The sequence below is a fragment of the Excalfactoria chinensis genome, chromosome Z (genome assembly GCF_039878825.1).
Source record: "Excalfactoria chinensis isolate bCotChi1 chromosome Z, bCotChi1.hap2, whole genome shotgun sequence".
Lineage (NCBI taxonomy): Eukaryota > Metazoa > Chordata > Aves > Galliformes > Phasianidae > Excalfactoria > Excalfactoria chinensis.
In genome coordinates, this window is record NC_092857.1 from 67,025,211 (window position 1) to 67,044,003 (window position 18,793).

The 18,793-nt window shown below is 41.7% G+C and overlaps 1 protein-coding gene across 1 annotated transcript in view; it reads left to right on the forward strand.

Annotated features, from left to right (window-relative positions):
* SNX30 (sorting nexin family member 30) overlaps positions 1-13,656 on the forward strand; it is a 46,888-nt gene extending 33,232 nt beyond the window's left edge. Inside the window, exons 5-9 of the mRNA XM_072359654.1 lie at positions 2,371-2,566; positions 3,167-3,366; positions 7,897-7,983; positions 12,173-12,325; positions 13,199-13,656. Coding sequence (XP_072215755.1) covers positions 2,371-2,566; positions 3,167-3,366; positions 7,897-7,983; positions 12,173-12,325; positions 13,199-13,258 — 696 coding nt within the window. The 3' untranslated portion in view covers positions 13,259-13,656. The remainder of the gene's footprint in view (positions 1-2,370; positions 2,567-3,166; positions 3,367-7,896; positions 7,984-12,172; positions 12,326-13,198) is intronic.
* The last annotated feature ends 5,137 nt before the right edge of the window (positions 13,657-18,793 follow it).

The window sequence follows — 18,793 nt, forward strand, 5'->3', positions numbered from 1 at the left end:
CCACTCATGGTGAACATTGCATTTTTAGGCTTGCTTTAGCAATAGGATTAGCTCTTGATAACTAGGCATGTAATAGACTTGCTCTGCTTTTCAGTTGTCAAAGCATGATGTAAAAATTGTATAGTTATCTTCTGCCATTGTTTCATCTTTGTAAAATGAATGGTAAAGCCTTTATCCTCAGCCCTGTATAATATCCTTTGCTTCATCATGGATGAAGCATCTCAGGGATGCTGGGAGAAAAGGAAGTGTTTTCCAGTCTGTCTTTGGTGCTAGTACATTATTTATTGTAGCAATGAGTTCACTCTATTAGGACTTCAGAATTTAGTTATTGCAGAAAGTCCTGGCTGAGAAGGGAAAACAATCTTTCTTTGAACTTCCTGTTTGGATTAGTAAGATGGTAGAATGCTCTAAAGAATGAGTGGATAATTTTGAATTAGAGTCTTTTTTTTGTTTTGTTTCCGATGCCTACATGAACATAACACGTCAAACAGACAGAGGGCAAGCATCAAGGGACCACTTCATTTTGAATGCAAATGTAATTCAAAATGATGGTAGCTGTTGAATGTTAGGTTATCTTAATCAGTTTTAGTTTTATGTAAGTACTTGAAAAGAATAGCACAGCGTGTGTTTTGAATATGGAATTTTGTATTCTTTTTTTCAAGAACATTTAAGCTGTAATCTGATTTTATGCTACCATATATTGATTCTTGGCCTCTGTAGGTCTGCTCTGTTTGGAAATTTATCTTTATATTGTTTCAACTCTTCAGCAAGTCTTTAAGTTGAATAGTGTCCCCTGCTGGAAAGAGTAAAGTGCACAGTGAATGGCATTTTGCCCAATTAAAACTACATTTTCTGATGTGCTGTCATCAGAAATCCTCTGAAGATTGTCAGTATACAACCACTAGCTGTGCTAGTTTCCCCAGGCTGTACATTCTCCTCTGTACAGTCTTCTTTGTACTGTCAGACTATACAGCTAGTATGAGGAGGCTGCTGGGCAGATTGACATGCAATCCGTAGCTCTGTGTTAGCCTATCAGAGCCAACTAATGGATGTGCATAGTGCTGGTATTATAGGCTGTGTCTTAAATGTTTGATGTGGTAGATAGATAAGTTCCTCAGTGTTGCTCTTACTCTTTTTTCTCAACAAAACTGGGGGAACAAAATATTTTGAGTTGAAATAGGCAGTGAGAAAACTCACCAGTTACTACTGTAGACAGGACAGACTCAACCTAAGGAAGATTAAATTAATGTATTGTCTACAGGTTAAAGACTAGAGCAGTAAGAACTAAAAGCAAACTAAAACCACCTTCTTATCCTTCCACCCTTTTCTACCTTGTATGCCTGAGTAGTACAGAGGAGTGGAGGCTGCAGTCACTCCACAATGCACAGTCTCTACCACTCCATGGTCACTTCCTGCATGTGGGTCCCTCCCATGGATGCAATCCTTCCCAAGTGGATACTGCAAGAGCTTCCCGTAGGCTGCAGTTCTCCGAGCACTGCTCCAATATCACTCCATACCACAGGGCCCGCCCTTCAGGCACTGCTCCACATAGGTTCTCATGGGCAGCAGCAGTTCCCCTCGGCCTCCTGCTCTTCTCTGGGCTGCTCTCATTGAGCTGCAGCTCTTGCTGAGAGTGCTTTTGCCTCCCCCATGCTACATCCACTGCTGCACTGGGATTTTCTCCATGGCTGCTCTGCAGGGGACAGCCTGCTCCAATATGAGCCTCTCTTGGGCTGCAGGGAGCTTCTGCTCCATGCCTGGAGAACCTCTTGCCCTCCTGCACTGACCCTGGGGCTAGTGGGGTTGCTTCTATCACATTACTCTCTTCTCTCTGTTGTGCAGCTCTTTTTTTCCTATCTTAAGTTTTCTGTCCCGGAGCACACCCAACATCACTCATGGCTCAGGTCTGGCAATGGTGGGTCCTCTCTGAAGCAGCTGGGACTGGCTTTGTTCTTACATGGGGCAGCTGCTGGGCTCTGCTCACACAGTCCAATTCTGCAGACACTGTGTTAGCAAAACCTTGCCATTTCAAGTTTACTGAATGACTGTCAAGAAGTCTTGATGGAAATAGATCTGCTCATGTCGCTGTGCCCCTGGTTGCAATGCAGGAACATGGGAAAGTCCAGCCACACACATTGACACTTACTACTCATAGTATACCCCATACCATTCTCCTGGATGGTATGTCTCTGTCTGGAAGTAGCCTTGAAACTCTGCTAGGCTGTTTGACTTGTACAAGGTAAGATTTTGTGTCCAAGGCTACATGCTGCATGTAATCTTTTGCCTTTGCAATGTTTGATCTTGACTGGTAGGTATCTTTTGCTGTACTGGCCTTGCAACACATAAGTATTGTTTGTTCTTACTTGCCAGGATCTTAATGCATACAAAAAGCAAGGAATGGCTTTGCTGTCAAAGGTGGGAGAGTCAGTCAAATATGTCACAGGAGGTTACAAATTAAGAAGTCGTCCACTGGAGTTTGCAGCCATTGGAGAGTATCTAGACACATTCTCTCTGAAACTCGGTACCATTGACAGGATAGCACAGCGGATTATCAAGGAACAGTTGGGTAAGGACTAAAGTGTTCAACTTTTTCTGGCTGACAGCATTGCTAGCAAAACCTCAATGATCGTGACATGTAATGAGCCACACAGAGCATAAATGTTAATGCCTCTTGAAAGTTTAAAACACCCTAACACAGTATCTTGTCTGAGCTCAAATCTGAATGTTTTTAAAGTTACTCTTGTTTTGTTAACCTATTTTCTTACTGATAGGTATTTCTCAGAGGGCTTTTGGAAAGAAGAAAGCCTGTAGATTTTAGTTGGAAGAGTACAAGTGGAATTCTGAAGACGATAACCTTAATGGATCTGTCTTGATGAAACAACTAAGCTTTACATGTATAAGATATGACTTTGGCTACCATACAGAAGTAAATATTTATGTGTACAGAAGTATTCAGGAAAAGTCAACTAAGCTGGTGTTATGTGGACCAGTCACCTCCATGCAGCTGTGGAGCTCTGATGATTAGGATATTATTACAACACTAGATTGCTACGAGAGTTAATGTTTGCCAAGCTTGGTCATAGTTTCTTCTTTTTTAGCATGTTTGCTGATACTTTTGCCTAGTTCTTTCTGTGTTTTCATTTTTTTTTCCCTTTTGCATCTGCAGAATACTTGGTGGAATTACGAGAATATGGACCTATTTATTCAACCTGGGGTGGGCTGGAGGTTGAGCTATCAGAGCCACTGGAAGGAGTGTCTGCATGCATTGGGAACTGCTGCACAGCACTTGAAGAACTCAGTGAAGATATGACAGATGACTTCCTGCCAGTGCTTAGGGAATATATACTATACTCGGAGTCAATGAAGGTAAAGGGAGCCAAGTGACTAAGGACAGTTTTGTATTCATGGAGTGATGTCAGTGAGTTAATTCTCTCTCAGGGTGAGAATGCTTGGTGGTGGGGAAAATGAAAAGTAAATGATTTAATTAGGATAATGGTTTTGTAGTTAAGTAAAAAAAATAGTAATTTTAGTAGCATGAGTACTTGCACAGGTAACAGAATCAGCTCTGCTACTCAGCCACCTAACATAGAGTGCATACGTGATGTTGAAAATCAACTCCTTTATTGTAGTAGCAGTTGGCTTTCGATAGGAGACATCCTGTAGCTGTCTATAGTCTTCTCTTTGAGCTGTTATAAAATCAGGTAAAATCTTGGCCACTGGTTTGTTGTCTGACACTGCAGGGAATGTCACATGCGGTTTCTGTCACTTGTATGCAGCAGTGTTGTATGGCTCCTTTTAGATCCAGGAGTCCAGATGACAAATAAGGCTTTCCTTCTCTTCTCTATACACTAAGCAGGATGTGTCTGTCCAGCTTTTAAGTTCCATTTACCAAATAACCGCTTAAAGATGTTGCTCTGTGACTTTTTGTCTTGATATCTTGAAAAACCTTATAATGTAAGCACTTATGTGTAAGTAGTAAGCTTTAAAAGCTACTTCATTGTGGCATTTTTCTCTTGAAGTAAGCAGTGATTGCAAATCTTATTGCATGGCAGAAGGTTTACTGAGACAGACCACTCTAATTTTGGCTGCTGGAGCTTCTCACCACACAACCATGGAACCATGTGCATTACTAGTACCCTCTATAGAGTACTAATAAATTACTTTGAGGACTTTCTTTTGGAGCAGCCATTATGAGAGCATGATATATCCTCCTTTGTTGGAAACCCAGTATGAGCAGGTTAGTCCTCCCTCTTGGTCATCCTATACTTCTGAAACTGAGAACTCAAAATTCTTATTTGCAGATTTCTCTTCTTAGCTTCAGATGGCTGGCTGCAAGTCTTTCTTGCCTGGCTTAAGCAAAGTGTTCTTGGACAAGGCTTTGTATTCATTTTCTCAAGCTACCATTTGTTTTCATACTCATGTTATAGCTATGGGTAGAACTAGTGTAAGTGTAGGTGCATTTCCTTTGCAGTACCTGAATGCTTGGAGATGAGGCTAGAATCTGGAATGTTCAGGTTCTTTCTGTGGGAGGGAGTGTATGTGTATTTAAACAGGACATGAAATTAGCAGAAAAAACCTTTTAGCCCTGAGCATCTGGCTTTTCATGATACGGATTCCATGGCCTGCTGGAAATGGCATCTGAAGTATCAGACTGATTTATAGGTGGTGTTTTGCACAAATGTAGAGAGAAGCGAGAAAGATTTATTTTAGGTTTAGTCACTCCTAGATGGTAACAAAGATACTGAATGCATTCTCTAAGCGAACAGTCTAGCTGTGATACATTTTTTGTCTTTTTGCTGCAAGTCTTTAATGCTGCTCTCTGTGGTAAGTGTTCTTGAGCTGCCTGAAGTACCTCTTCAGCTGAAGAAACCCTTGCTTCCTAGCTTAATTTCTATGCTGTTGACTTTCAAGTGCCCTGAAGGATTCTCTCCTCCTGTCGGTTTTTCTTTTAGTGGCTGAACTTGCTCATTGTGTTGGTGCTTTGGAATTAGTTGGATGTAGAATCTGTATTTGCAGAATAAAAGTTCAGTAAGGATTATGTTGCTTAGTGTCAAGCTTGGTCATTTCACTACCTTTATCACATCTGAAAAATCAAGAATGAAAACCCTTATTAGGTAAGACATACTGCTCCTTGTTTCCATCTCTGCCAGATACCAAAACTGAAATCTGTCAAGCCATACTAAGCAGTTTTCTTATTCTATAATGTGAATCTCTTAGTATTGACATGGTAGCAAACTACAGCACTGTGTTGCCAGACTTGATGAAACTGAGTAACTAAAAATGAGGTTTCTTGTGGAGTGCAAGAAACTTTCTCTTGAAAGCACTGTCGTCTTCGTGAGAAGTGCTGTTAATTATCTGCTTTGAAGGCTGCTGTGAAATGTCTGTGCAGACAGGTTTTGGAAGGGATAGGTAAGTTTTTGGGCTCTAGGAATTCAGTGCAATCTTGACAGCTTTTTCCTCTGCAAGTTGCACCCTAGCTATGCAGCTTAGAAACCTGATTAGTGGCACTGTCTTTAACTGGGTGAATGCCTCTTAGTGGAAGAACTTCTTAAGGAGCATTGTTTTTACCTGGTGGGGTCAGCCTGAGGGAACTATACCTACAGAGGCAAACCCCAGAAGCCTGGTTGAAATACCCACAAGCTCATTCTAGGAAAGCCACGTATCTTGGCTCTGTGTTTGTTTGAAAGTTTTGCAGAAGTGGATAGAGGCTGGGATTGTGGGCTTGAATTTAAAATACGGTGTGGTGGAGGCTTGGAGAGACCTTGACTGAAACACTAGGCCACACATGAAATGGCCCGATAGTATCTAGAATCACAGAACTGTAGGAGTTGGAAGGACCTCCAGAGATCAAGTCCAACCCCTCTGGCAAAGTAGGTTCCCTATAGCAGGTCACACAGGAAGGTATTTAAGAGCCACCTGGACACCTATCTGTGCAACCTGGTGTAGGGAACCTGCCTTGGCAGGGGGGGTTGAACTTGGTGATCTCTGAAAGTCCCTTCCAACCACTGCAAATCCTGGCACAGATGTGTGTTAGTGTTTTTTGTAGTATGCTGGTGTTCCATGGAGGTATGTGCAGAGGACAAAGTCAGCTCTAAATAATTTAGTGCTGATGCTAAAATCATATATGAACTCTGTATGCTTAATGTGACCTGAAAGGCCTACCAGGTGATATGGTTGTGTGCTTGGACACCACCCCTAATGCATTTGTAAAGCAAGCAGTGTCTGAATACTCTATTCAAAGGTGTGCAGTAAATGAGGATCCTTTGTGAGTTCTAGCTGCAGTAAGAACATACATGCAGTGCAAGTGGGTAGCACCACACCCTGGGAAAAGAGGCTCTTTCAAAGGTGTAGATCAATGTGGAATGTGGAATGTTTCAACTAAATACAAATGGGAGAAGGGCCTACGTCACTGAAAGCAAGCTAAGTCTTGTTTCTTGTACAGTGACCAGCGGTTTTGTTCTTTACACAACTGAAGTGGGGTTTGTGACTTTTTGTGTGGTGTTTTTTTTCTTTTTTTTTTTTGGTATTTCCTTCTCATTGAGGCTCTAACAATCAGGTGTTGCATAGGTAGCAGTAAATCTGGTGTTACTCAGTACAGAGCTCTTCTGAGAAGCTGCTGAAGTGTAATGCATTAATAGGCAACCGTGAAGAGATTGCCTGGGGCTGCCTGAGTAAATACATCCTCTTGCATATGGGACAAATAAAAGGGAAGGCAATATTTTTCTCATTGCTTTCAGGTCAACCATTAATGGGTAGTTAAAGCTGTATGCAGAAGCATGTTGCTAATGGTCCACAGTGGGCACTAAGGAGAAATAAAATGCTTGCCCTTTGAATCTGCTCTGTTGGTGCATGTTAATCATTGGCTGGTGCACATTCAGACCCTGTGTACTAGCTCCATGTTCATGGGGGCTGAATGCAATTGCTTGAAGTGGTAATTTTTCTGAGGAAATAGTCTCAGTTGATTCAGGCTTAAGGGGCACTATGAAGTGGAAAATTGGTCAGATTTTTGTCGCACTGATAGCCTCAAGGACTTGAGTACTGTTTCACATAAGTGCTTAGGTTGTGAAATGGGGGAGTATATCATGGTTTTTCAAAGCAAGCATGACTGATAGCATGTGTGCTGTCCTGCCCCTTTTTTTTGTTTTGGTTTGTTTTGGTTCTTTTTAAACCTAAGCCAACAGTAAATTTGTGAATGGAGAGTCTTTCCAGGTATCATGGGCTGAGGCTTTAAAGAGTAATGATTGCAGCATCTCCTGTCTCTCCAGCAATAGTTATTCCTTCACACAGAATGGAGTTCCTGCAGTGGTGACCTTAGGAGGGAGGAGGGAGAAGGTGATGATTAGTGGGTATAAGGCTTGTTCATTTTGGCCAGATCTTATGTGTTATAGCTTTTTAGTAGTATATATCCTTAAAAAGACTAGTTTCTATTTGTTGTTTTTATACTTCAAGCCTGTAACACAACTGTAGAAGAGAACTTGGCTTGTAGATGTAATAGAACATAAGAATAGACTCTTTTGTTCTCAGTTCTGGTAAGCCTCTGTCTATAAAATGTTTCCAACATGAAAGTCACATGGGTAGTTCAGAGCTTTCACATAAAATGTGCTTTTCATAAGGTTAATTCTTTTATTATTAAAAACAGCAAACCAAAACTCCCAAACTACCTCCTTGTCTCAGAATTGAGTTTTTACCTGACCCTCTTAATTGCTGGCGAAAAAATGTTCTTTACTTTAAAAAGCTACTTTCTAAATATTGTAAAACAGGACAGCATTACTAAAAGGCAAACTTAGGACTGAGTTATCACTTCAGCTGTAAAACTGCAGTTTCTTATAGACTTCTTATAGGAAGGGGAATAAGCAAGAGCATCTCTCTCACAGTTGTCTTTTCTCTTGCCCATAGAATGTGTTGAAGAAGAGAGACCAAGTTCAAGCAGAGTATGAAGCAAAACTGGAAGCTGTAGCCTTGAAAAAAGAAGACCGTCCAAAGGTTAGAACTTCGCATTACTTTGCAGTATCAACCTTCCACTGCTTTCTGATAAGTGAAGAAGTAGAGATTGCTTTTTCTGGGTCTTGCTTCCTCTTTGCAGCATAAACACTTTGGGGCAGAGAAAGAGTTTGGTGGCAAGCTGGTGCAAAATGAAGACCTAGGTACGAATGTAACCTTTTCTGGAAATGTCTCTTATTACTGATTTCCCACCATTTAGAGAAGGGTGTCTCTGACCTGTGTTGGAGCATCTAGTCGGACTGTTCAGTAGCTATGGCTTTGAACGATGGTAACTAAGCAGTCTCTGGTAATTTTGGTCTACGATTGCTGAATCAAGTTCCTAGACACTGGCATCACTGAGCTATATCATATGACTCCTGTTTTGCTCTTTCTTCTAGGGAGACCTTCCCTCTTGGTGCTGAGCTTGTGCAGCAGGGGTCACTGGGTGACAGGTTTTGGCTAGGCTTCATGTACTTAGCATTGGTGAGGCCCCACCTCGTGTGCTGTGTTCAATTTTTGGCACCTTAATGCAGAAATGACATTGAGGTGCTGGAGCAGGTCCAAAGAAGGGCAACAAGGCTTGTGAAGGGCTTGGAGAATATGCCCTAGGAGGAACAACTGAAGGAACTGGGGCTGTTTTGTCTGGGGAAGAGGAGGCTGAGGGGAGACCTTATTGCTCTCTTTCAATACTTGAAAGGTGTTTACAGCAAGAGTGGGGTTGGTCTTTTCTCACTGGTGACAGGTGACAGGACGAGGGGAAATGGCCTCAAGGGTAAGTTTAGGTTGGATATCTGGAAAAATTTCTTTACAGAAAGGGTAGTTAAGCACTGGAATAGATTCCCCAGGGAGGTGGTTGAGTCACCATCCCTGAATGTGTTTAAAAACTGTTTGAGTGCGGTGCTCAGGGACATGATTTAGCAGAGGGTTGTTAGAGTTAGGGTAGTATGGCTAGGTTGTGGTTGGATTTGATGATCTTTATGGCCTTTTCCAACCTGAGCAGTTCTGAGGTTCTGTGATTGTAAGATTGTGGGCTTATGCTGCCACCTGCTTTCTGCACGCAGAGTACTGCAAGAGCTGCATCTTGTATCAATGTTACTTTGAACAACAGTGAAAACAGATTTTGTCCCCTCTTTTTCAGCCCGGGTTTTTTGGCTCTCCTCCATCTTTCTGTTAACAACTGAAGAATAAATTCTAGTATTATTATACTGTATAGTAATCTTAAAGGAGGTTCAGGTCTTTAATTTTGAAACTGAAGGGTACAGACTCTTGGAAAGCAGCCCTTTTTTCCAATCCTCAACCTGTATCTGTCACAGACTCTGACTAAAGTGATAGCAGGACATATCTTTTGGTAACTTCTTGTACCTTTTTTCTTAATGTAAGACCTTTATAGTACATTAAAGGGACAGCTGAAAAAAATTTAATGGAATTCCTTGCGTGTTCATAAAATACTAGCACACAACTTTTAGATTCTTTCCAGTCTGAGTGGAATGTTCTTATCTACAAGAACTGATAAGCTAGAGCAGATAGCAATGCATCTCATATTTAGTGAGTTATCATGGCTATAAATTCCTAGAAGCTATAAACAGACAGGATAATAACAAGCTAGCTTATGAAGTGAATGTCATGATGGCATTTATGTCCTTTTCAGCTTATTTGGCTGATTGGCAGAAGATACCTTAAAACAAATGAACTAAACCTAAACAAAAAACCCACAAAGGAAATCAAACAAAACTAGATCATTTCTTGTTAACTTCTTCCAGTGGTGGGCATTCTGGGGCTCACGTTACACATAATCAGACTGCCTTTACAGAACTCCACTGATGTCATTATGTGGTTCTTAAATCAGCTTAAAACTCAGTGGACTGTAAATACAGCAGGCTTGTAGGGCTGCTATAAATGTCTGTCAGGAAGTATATGATGAAGTTTCCGCCAAAAGCATTGTGTAGCTTCTTCTGTATGTGTGGCGTTAAACATTAGAGTAACAGTGCAGAGTCTCTGGTTTTTTCTGTTGGTAAGCAAAATGCAGAGGAAAAGTGCTGCTTGTGTTGGAATGCTTTTACAGTAATTCAGCTAAGATAGTGAAGTGCAGACATTTCCTTTTAGCGAGATGAAATCCACTCCTAATAACTTAGGTCTGTCTTTCTTGAGGATTTGTAGTGTGGTGATCTGTGGGAACAGTGAATATGGCAGCACTGACTTTGAAGTGAAAAGTGATTGTGTGTTTGAAGGAGGACTGGTGAAAGGCTTGGGTTTCCAAAGAACAAGAAGAGTAAAAATACCATATACATATACTTAAACTCCTGAATAAGACCAGTGTGTATGTGTATGCTTCAAGAAGTCTGTGGAAAGTTAGTTGGAATTGCTATAGTTCCTCAATTAGAACATACACAATCCATCTGCTGATGACTGGATTGTTCTTGCAGCTTTATATACATACAGTCCTTTCAACCTGATGGAGAACTGTCTATGGGAAAGAATGCTTTCTTTTAAATCTTCATTGTAGATTTGGGTCTTGGCAGAAGCAGGAAGCTAGTGAGCGTTTAGAAACTGAATTGGTTTGGAAAATGTTACATGGTTTTGCTTCTAGAATGAATGAATCTTTCTCTTGATAGCTATGCCTTTCCTATTAAATTAACAGAGTTATTAAAAATGATGTGAGACATGCTTGCTTCAAGAGGAGCATCCTCTAAGCCTTCCAACCAACTACCTTGCAACTTCTTGTCTGAAGCCTGTGGGAGATCTGTATTGTGAGTTTTAGCAGACTGGATTCAGTGACCAGAAGTGTAGTGGTCAGAGAAAGTGGAAGAACTATGTAGCTACTGGCCATGGAGTTGCTTGTAATATGAATCCAATTGTGTAAGTGAAGTGTTATTCAAAGCCTGTGAGCATCAGAGAGATGCTGCCTTGTGTTTTTCAGAGCTATATTGGAGCCCAGATGCAGGGCTTTCTCTGACTATTATTAGCCTATGGAGTACTTCACTGGTTGTCCCTAACTGCATTATGGAGAACAAGTATGTTTCTGCTTAGCTATGTGGCTTGCCAACTGCAAGGTAGTTGTAGACTCCTGACTTCTACCTGCAAAGAACAGAAATAAAATAAAAGGAATTTCCTGAAAACTTCTACAGATATTTTTGTTTCTACCTTTTCTACACTTTACAGCTTCAAGAGAGGAAATCCACTCATCATGGTGGTGCTAGTGCTCAGGAGTTTCCTTTTCTGATTTATTGGGCTTATTGTGTATATATTGTTGCTTGTGTAGACCACACATCACAAGGAGGAGGAAGAGAATGATGTTTGATTTTTCTGCTTGAAGCGCTGTTTGTGAATTGTTCCTGTAGTTGTCTGGCAGCATACAGCACTTTGATCTAAACCATAAGCAAAAAATGTCCATGTCTTTGTCCTAGCTTGCTTCTGTCTTAGGTTGATGAGTAGTGGTGTAATCCTTTTTGGTCTCCTTGTAGACTTGAAATAGGCTATCCTTCAACATTTCTCACATTGCTTATGCATGACAACATGTCTGTTGTTGGGCCAAATGAGCTTACTTGGCCCACGAGTTAATGCCTTTGATCCCTTTTGTGTTACGATCAGTGCTTTGCGTATGCTTTTTTTTAAGCTGCCTTTAAGGATTAATCTGGGGACACAGAAATTTTTTTCTGCAGACACAGCTCATCACGACTGTTTCTTATGGTCAAAATATAACACCAAATTATGTCATTCAGCCCTTTGGGCAAACCTGGTGAAAACTGGGAAATGTCTGATGCAGCTGTAAGTAGGAGGAAGGAGAGAAAGCTTGCTGTGGAGCTGTGGTCGGTCTGCTCAGTTTGAGAACTAGGAACTGAGCCTAGGCATTCAGCACCTGTATGTTGCCTTTCTTCTTCATGTGCCTCCAGAATGCTCTTCCACTCTATGCCATGTATGGAGATGATAGCATGCCCACTTCCTGAAGTAGCAAAGAACAAATTAAAAAGTCCTGTCTCCTCACTAATATATAAACGAGTCATCTTCCGGCAGCCGTAGCTGAGTCCATTCAAGGTCACTACCTTTCCTCTGTAGCTTTGGCTTAGTGGGATTCAAGCTTATTTAGCATCTAGCACTCTGAACAACAGTATCAATCTTGATTTTTTTCTTAATTATTTTTTTTAATTTTAAGGGTTTTTGTGTGTGTTTTGTTGTTTGTTTGTTTTTTTGGTAGGTACCCACAGATGTTGAGAAATGTCAAGACCGAGTAGAATGTTTTAATGCCGATCTGAAAGCAGATATGGAAAGATGGCAGAACAACAAGCGACAAGACTTCAGGCAGCTACTCATGGGAATGGCAGATAAAAACATCCAGTACTACGAGAAGGTATGTGGCATTGTTGTAGCACTGGCAGGAATAAAGGTAGTTCATTGTCCTCCAAAGCTGTGGTTATTCTTCAGGAAATGTTTGTACTATTTTACAGTAAAGAACTTAAACATCTTAAGTGCTATGGAAGCTGTTCTTTGTCAACAGCTTAGTTCAGTCTGTTGAGTTGTACTCAAGTGATCTACATGGGACTAGCTGTCTCTTGCAAAGCATTCTTTTAACAGCACTTTGTACTGGATGGTTGTCTGTCTTGGATTCTTGAATCGAACAAATTGCTGAGCTGGAGTAGTAGTTTTCTTTCTACCTGGTAGTGATGAAGGAAAAATCCAAAAACATGTTGTCTATGAGCCATCCCTGAAGGCCTTCAAGGTCAGGTTGGATGGGGCCCTGGGCAGCCTGATATAACGGTGTCCCTGCCCACTGCATGGATATTGAACCTGAGTGAACTTTCAGGTTCCTTTCAACTTAAGCCATTCTATGAATTAACCAGCTATTCATGTGCAGTGTGGTGGAGTCCCTCACGTGTAGTGGGGTACTCTGTGTGTCTGAAGTACGTACCTTGACCAGATAGATTTTTCAAATAGCTTTGATGGAGTGCTGTTATAATCGCTGCTACTGTGTCTAGACTACTCCTCTCCCACAGTCACATCACAGACATGAACTTTAACTAAAGTTTGACTGCCCAGCTGCAAACCATGTCCTTCAGTTCAGAAGAATCTAGTTGATATTTGAAAACGTTATTAAAGAAGACCAATGAGTATAAAGAACCTGTTAGCCTTTCTGAACTTGCATTCTTTTCAGTCTGGGAGGGTGGGTCAAGAACTACAAGAGCTGATATGTAATCCATTTGTTGGTCTTTCTTTCTTTCTTCAGTGCCTTACAGCATGGGAGTCAATTATACCACTATTGCAAGACAAGCCAGAGACCAAATAAGAAGTACCTTCATGGACAGTCTAGCACTTCTGTGCTCAGTACCACTAGGCATACTGGAACTCTATGAAGGTCTCTTTTTTTTTTTTGTCAACTGAGATGCCAGCTGTGCTCAGGCTGGAACAGACCCTCTGAAGACTATTTGACTTTTCTCCTCATTTTCTGTTTAAACTGGGGTATGTTTCATCTTTTTGAGTTATCTTGAATGGTTCCTTCTCTATCCTATGGAGTGACATGGGGCTTATAGTGAAAGTGCATGGGGATCTCGATAAAACTTACCTCTTTAGCCTGGAAGGAACTGATGAGTAGAACACTAAAAAGATGAAAATAAAACTCTACTGCAAGGTGCCAAAATGACATCTTTATTACTATTCTGTTTTGTTTGCTAAAAATATAATTATTTCCTAAACAATCTTTTTTTTTTTTTTTTTTTTTTTTTTTTTTTTTTTTTTTTTTAAATGGAGAGGGAAAGACTGGAAGTGAATATCTTCTGTTTTGCTACCACCTGTATGCTCCCACTGGCTAAAATGCCTTCTGGGGAGTTTCCTGTGTGGGAGTTGGGCTGGTCCTAGGCAGAGCATACTGACACTACCTACATATAGCCTGTGATACAAGCATGAACTGTGTTTTTTTTGTGCGTGTAGCATGCTGTTGGTTCATACTAAATATCTTTGTTTACCTTGGTGATTATGAAGTAATGTCAGTTGGCTGAAGTGTTCTTGTGACCGGGTTGGGGATCAAAATCATCCTGGGTGTCCACGGGGAACGGTGGAAGCAAGTGTGAGTTCTTCGGTGTATTTCTTCTAAAGCTTGCTCTGAAATGTGCATGGTAGAATTCTCTTGATCCATGCTTTGTTTTGTTGTTTGTTTTGTTTTTTTTCTTTTCTCATCTAGAGCCTCTTCAATAATAATAATCAGTTAAGGTGCCTGCTGTGGTAAAGGTAGAACTCTCTCCCTATTTTCATTTGTTTTGCAGTTGCAACTAAAAAGCCAAAAAGTGTCAAATGCTTGCCCACAACAAGCATCGTTGTGTGTATGTGAAACTTGCCTTAAACAACTCAGTGAGGCTTAGTAGGTACACGTAGTGTCCCTGCCTATATCTGCTGAACCTCATGGCAAGTGTTTGAAGACCTCTTCTGGTACAGATCTATTTTTTAGTAGTTTCTTTTGGCCTTTAGCAACATAGCTGCTTCTGCAAGTCCCTTCTCTTTTCTCCTGCAGTCCAGCCTCAAGTAAATGCCTGTTTGGTGTTGGTAGCCTTAGTACAAGGGGTGCTGCCATGATGAGTATCAGAGTTGTGGATTAACTGTATGCAGATAAATTGGATGGATAAATTCAAAGTGAGGAGTATTGGAGTTAATATCAGTGAAATAGTGGAATTTGGGGGGAAAAAAGGCATTGAGTGCTTACTGCTAAGCTTGGGTAATTACTTGGTTGCTGGCAGCATTCTTGTGAAGAATCTGAAGGGTAACTGGGTTCGTGTAACTTCTATGTTCTCCTGTCACGTACCAATCTGATTTGGATTCATAAGCACCAAATATATCTGACCCCCACCCTTGCAGATGGCTATAGTGGCTGTATAGCAACTGTCAAGCTGAGTTATCAGTGCAATGTGGTAGCTGTCAGGCTAATGAGATTATACTCTCCAGATACAAAAGTCAAGATTTTAAGCAGTTTTAAAGGGTTTTCACTTTTGACTTAATGTCCATTGGCAGTTCTGTGGTACTAAACCAGCTGCTTTCTGATTTAAGCTCACAGTTTATCAATATACACTTAAGTAGAGTAACATCTTGAGATTGTTGTTGGGTTTGGAACAACTAACAATGCCTGCTGTGCAAAGGGAGTACTTGAAGAAATAGTCTTGATGCAGTAACCTGGTGTTTTCCTTCGTCTTGCCCTTCTAAAATAAGCACCTCTAAATGTATAAATTTTCTACAGTTTGACCTGCAGGGTTAGAGTCAATTCCTGTCTCCTCTATTTCCCACAAACAGTTCATCATGCTTCTTTGAGCTGGTGCCTGTGTGGTAAATGAAGATTTGTAGTTGACTATGAAACGTCACTGGAAGTCAAACAAAGCAAAATTGGAAATAAGGTTTAGACATTCTTTTGTTCCACCTCATCAGGAATGTGCAGGATGAGTGGAAAGGATGTTTTTTGCTGCGTTAAGTTCTGTCTGATACCTTATAACACTGGCGTTCTGTTTTCATTCAGTTCTGTGCCTAATTGAGGTGCGGCTTAGTTCTGGGGAATTCAGCGGTAGGCATCGCAGCCATTCATAAGTGCAAGAGGCAGTGGGGGTTCCAAGTGAAGTGTGAGTAACCATTACTGCTGGAGTGGTTTAAGATCAGCTTAAAGTTTCATTAAACTGATGCCACTGCTTGTGCATCCTAGTTTCTGAACAACTACATAGTCAAAGCATATTTTGATTTCAGGTACATCCCATTCTGATTGAGCTGTTGAAAGGTGGGTGTGCCCACCTGGATAGAATGTGTGGCTCTGTAGCACCTACAAGCTGATTTGGAGGAAAGGCTGTAACTTCAGGCTGTGATCTTGGGTTTGGTACCAGGATTTTCTTATGATCTGGAAAATGAAATCCTCTGGCCCTGCAGGGGAAGTGAAACTTAATGTTCAGAAGAAAACGTCCCCTGCAAGAGTTGCTGCAGTGTAAGAAGAGTGCGTAGTGGTGGACCTCCTAGCTCCTGTGGACTACTGCAGAGGCTCTATGAAAGAAAGAGCTGTTATTGTAGATCACTGGGTAGCTGTGGGAGGAGCTGTGAAGTTTGGGGAAGCAGTGCAAGCAGGGAGAACTCCAGAATAGCAAAATAACTCCTTCAAGATGTGGTTTACTTATTTTGCTACTGTTAGTGAGAGGTTGAGATCTGAACTGTTGGTCAAACTGGCAAGGCCTGTAATCCTTTATATGATGGATAGGTCTCTCTTAGGAGGACCCAAACCCTAATAGTGGGAAAAAGTGAGATGCTGGGAAAGGGAAGCTGGAGTAGGACAGGAGCTTAGTCTTTGAGTAACTTCCTGAATGTTCAGTCACTTATGGTCACCTTCTGTGCTTGCACTGAAATGGTGTCAAAAGTGGCTGCATCCTCCCAGTGAGCCCAGACGAGTCCTTCTCAACAGCCCGTAGGTCAGCCTAGCTTCCTTTGTAATCTGCAGCCAGACCTGTCTCAGAGGATGTAAATTTCACTGCTGTCCTGGTTACTCCTGCATAGCCTCTAGAATGTTCGTTCCTTCTCTCAACTGGCACCAGCACAATAAAGCAAGCACTGAGATATTGTTTTTTGTACTCAGTAAGGAGCCATGCATTGTTCATACATGTTTTTATCAGGTACTGACTCTTGCAATAAACAACTGTTGAAACATCTCATGGCTTTTTCAGGTATCCATTGAAAAACAAAATGTTGATAAGTGTTAGCTGTTCAGTCATAAATGTTATCAAAGAATAAACTGTGGATTCTTCAGAGCTGTCTGCTTGGATTTTTGTTGCACTTGTGCTAAGGCTGTAGTGGTCTAAGTCACAGAAAGAAACTTCTGAGAATCATAAAATGATTGGGTTGGAATGGATGTAAAAGTCCACAAAGTTCCAGATCCCTCCTGTGCAGAGGCAGGTTGCCACCCACCAGGCCAGGCTGCCCAGGGCCCCATCCAACCCCAAGTGCCTCTGGGGGTGGAGCAGCACCTCCAGGGATGGAGCACCCACAGCCCCTCAGGACAGCTTGTTCTGCTGCCTCACCACCCTCTGAGTAACTTGCTCTGAAAGCTGAGTGTAAATCTCCTCTCTTTTAGTTTAAGACCATTGTCTCTTGTCCTGTCACTGTTAGACCACATAAAAACTCATTCTCCCTCATCTTCATAAGCACCATAAGTACCACATTCAGGTACTGGAATGCTGCAGTGAAGTCTCTTCAGAGCCTTCTCTTCTCCATTCTGAACAAGCCCATCTTCCTCAGCCTTTCTGCATAGCAGAGATGCTCCAGCCCTCTAGTCATCTTCGTGGCCCTCCTCTGGAGCTCTTATAGCAGCTGCACACTTGCCTTGTTCTGGGGCCGCTAGTCCTGGATGCAGTCCTCTCCTCTATTGATACAGCCCAGGATATTGTTGGCTTATATCCAGTTTTTCAACCAGAGCTGCTCTGAATTTCTGCTTAAGCTTTTCTGAACTCCTGGAGGGTTTCTGTCTTATGTGGATGCTCTGATGGACCGTGAGTTGGGAGCTGCTTCTGAAGGCCATCACACACAGTTGCATGAAAATAAAGGAGGAAAGTAAAGGTCCTTGTTCTGCTTTCTTATGTGCATGTGTCCGTCAGTTGCTCTTTAAAATGCAGAGACTCTGGCCAGCAGGGGAAGTCAAGCCAGCTTTGCCCTGGATCCCCTCCTCTGTGTGAATTTGATGTTGCAAAACAGAGGAGCACTCTTATCTCATGTGCTCAGCCAACTCCGACAGTTGTGCTCTCATTCAGACTCACAGGTTATGAAATGTCTTGACTTATGGTGCTGGCATGTTTCTATACCCTTTCATATATCTCTGTACAGGTATATGTAGGTTGCTCTGGAAGCGATGCCTCCTATTTAATTTCATATAAATAGCACGAAAACACTGGTTGATAGAGCAAATTCTGAGCTACAAAATGTTGCTTTTCAACACAGTCACCACCGCTAGTTATTTGTTTTCACCAGTGATGAACAGAAGCCTGCATGCTGTGCTCATAAAAATCTATACCAGCAGAAGTGACGTGCTGTTACTGCTGAAACACACCACCTACTGCTCACATCCACTGTGTGGCCTACATCGGTGTTCAGTAAGCAGTGACGAATGTTAGTGAATGCAATTATTTAATAAACAGAGGAACACAGTACCACACCACAGCTTTATCTTCTTCCATGTCAGACACCATTTTGTCAGTGTTCCCCTGTGCTGTCGTCTGTCACATGGCAACAAAAAGCAATGCAGTATTGGTGGGAAGGTTCAAGTTATACTGCCATGCCACTGCCATCTGCCTCTGGCACTGCAGGCTATCATTGTAAAATAGGAGGTGTTACTTTCAGAACAGCCCTCGTATTTTGTTCAGTGTTTGCTATGGAACTAGTATCGATGGAGAGAAACACTTTGAGGTAAAATTGTTTGTAGTTCCCTATCAGTGTTTACAGTTTTAAAATGCACTGTTTGTTTACCTCAGTTTGATGGAACGGACCAATAAATGTGTTTAAAGATGAGTCCTTTACAAAGAATTCAGTATTTCATTCTCTGTCACCTTCACCACTGAAACGTGATGTGTGTATTTACTTTACTGGGCAGCCCATGACTGTGCTACAGAAACATTTTTTGTGTAGAAGTGTATTCCACTGCTGATTTAACTGGCCATCAGCTGTCTGTCACCATGCTTAACTGGGATAACCTGAAAGCAAAGACTGGAGCTGTGGCAGGGCCATGAGGGTCTGGGGCTGGTGGGACACGGGTGGCAGCAACTTGCTTGGAATGGGAGAGCTGCTTAGTGAGTAATCAGTTTCTGCTTGCCACATCCCTGTC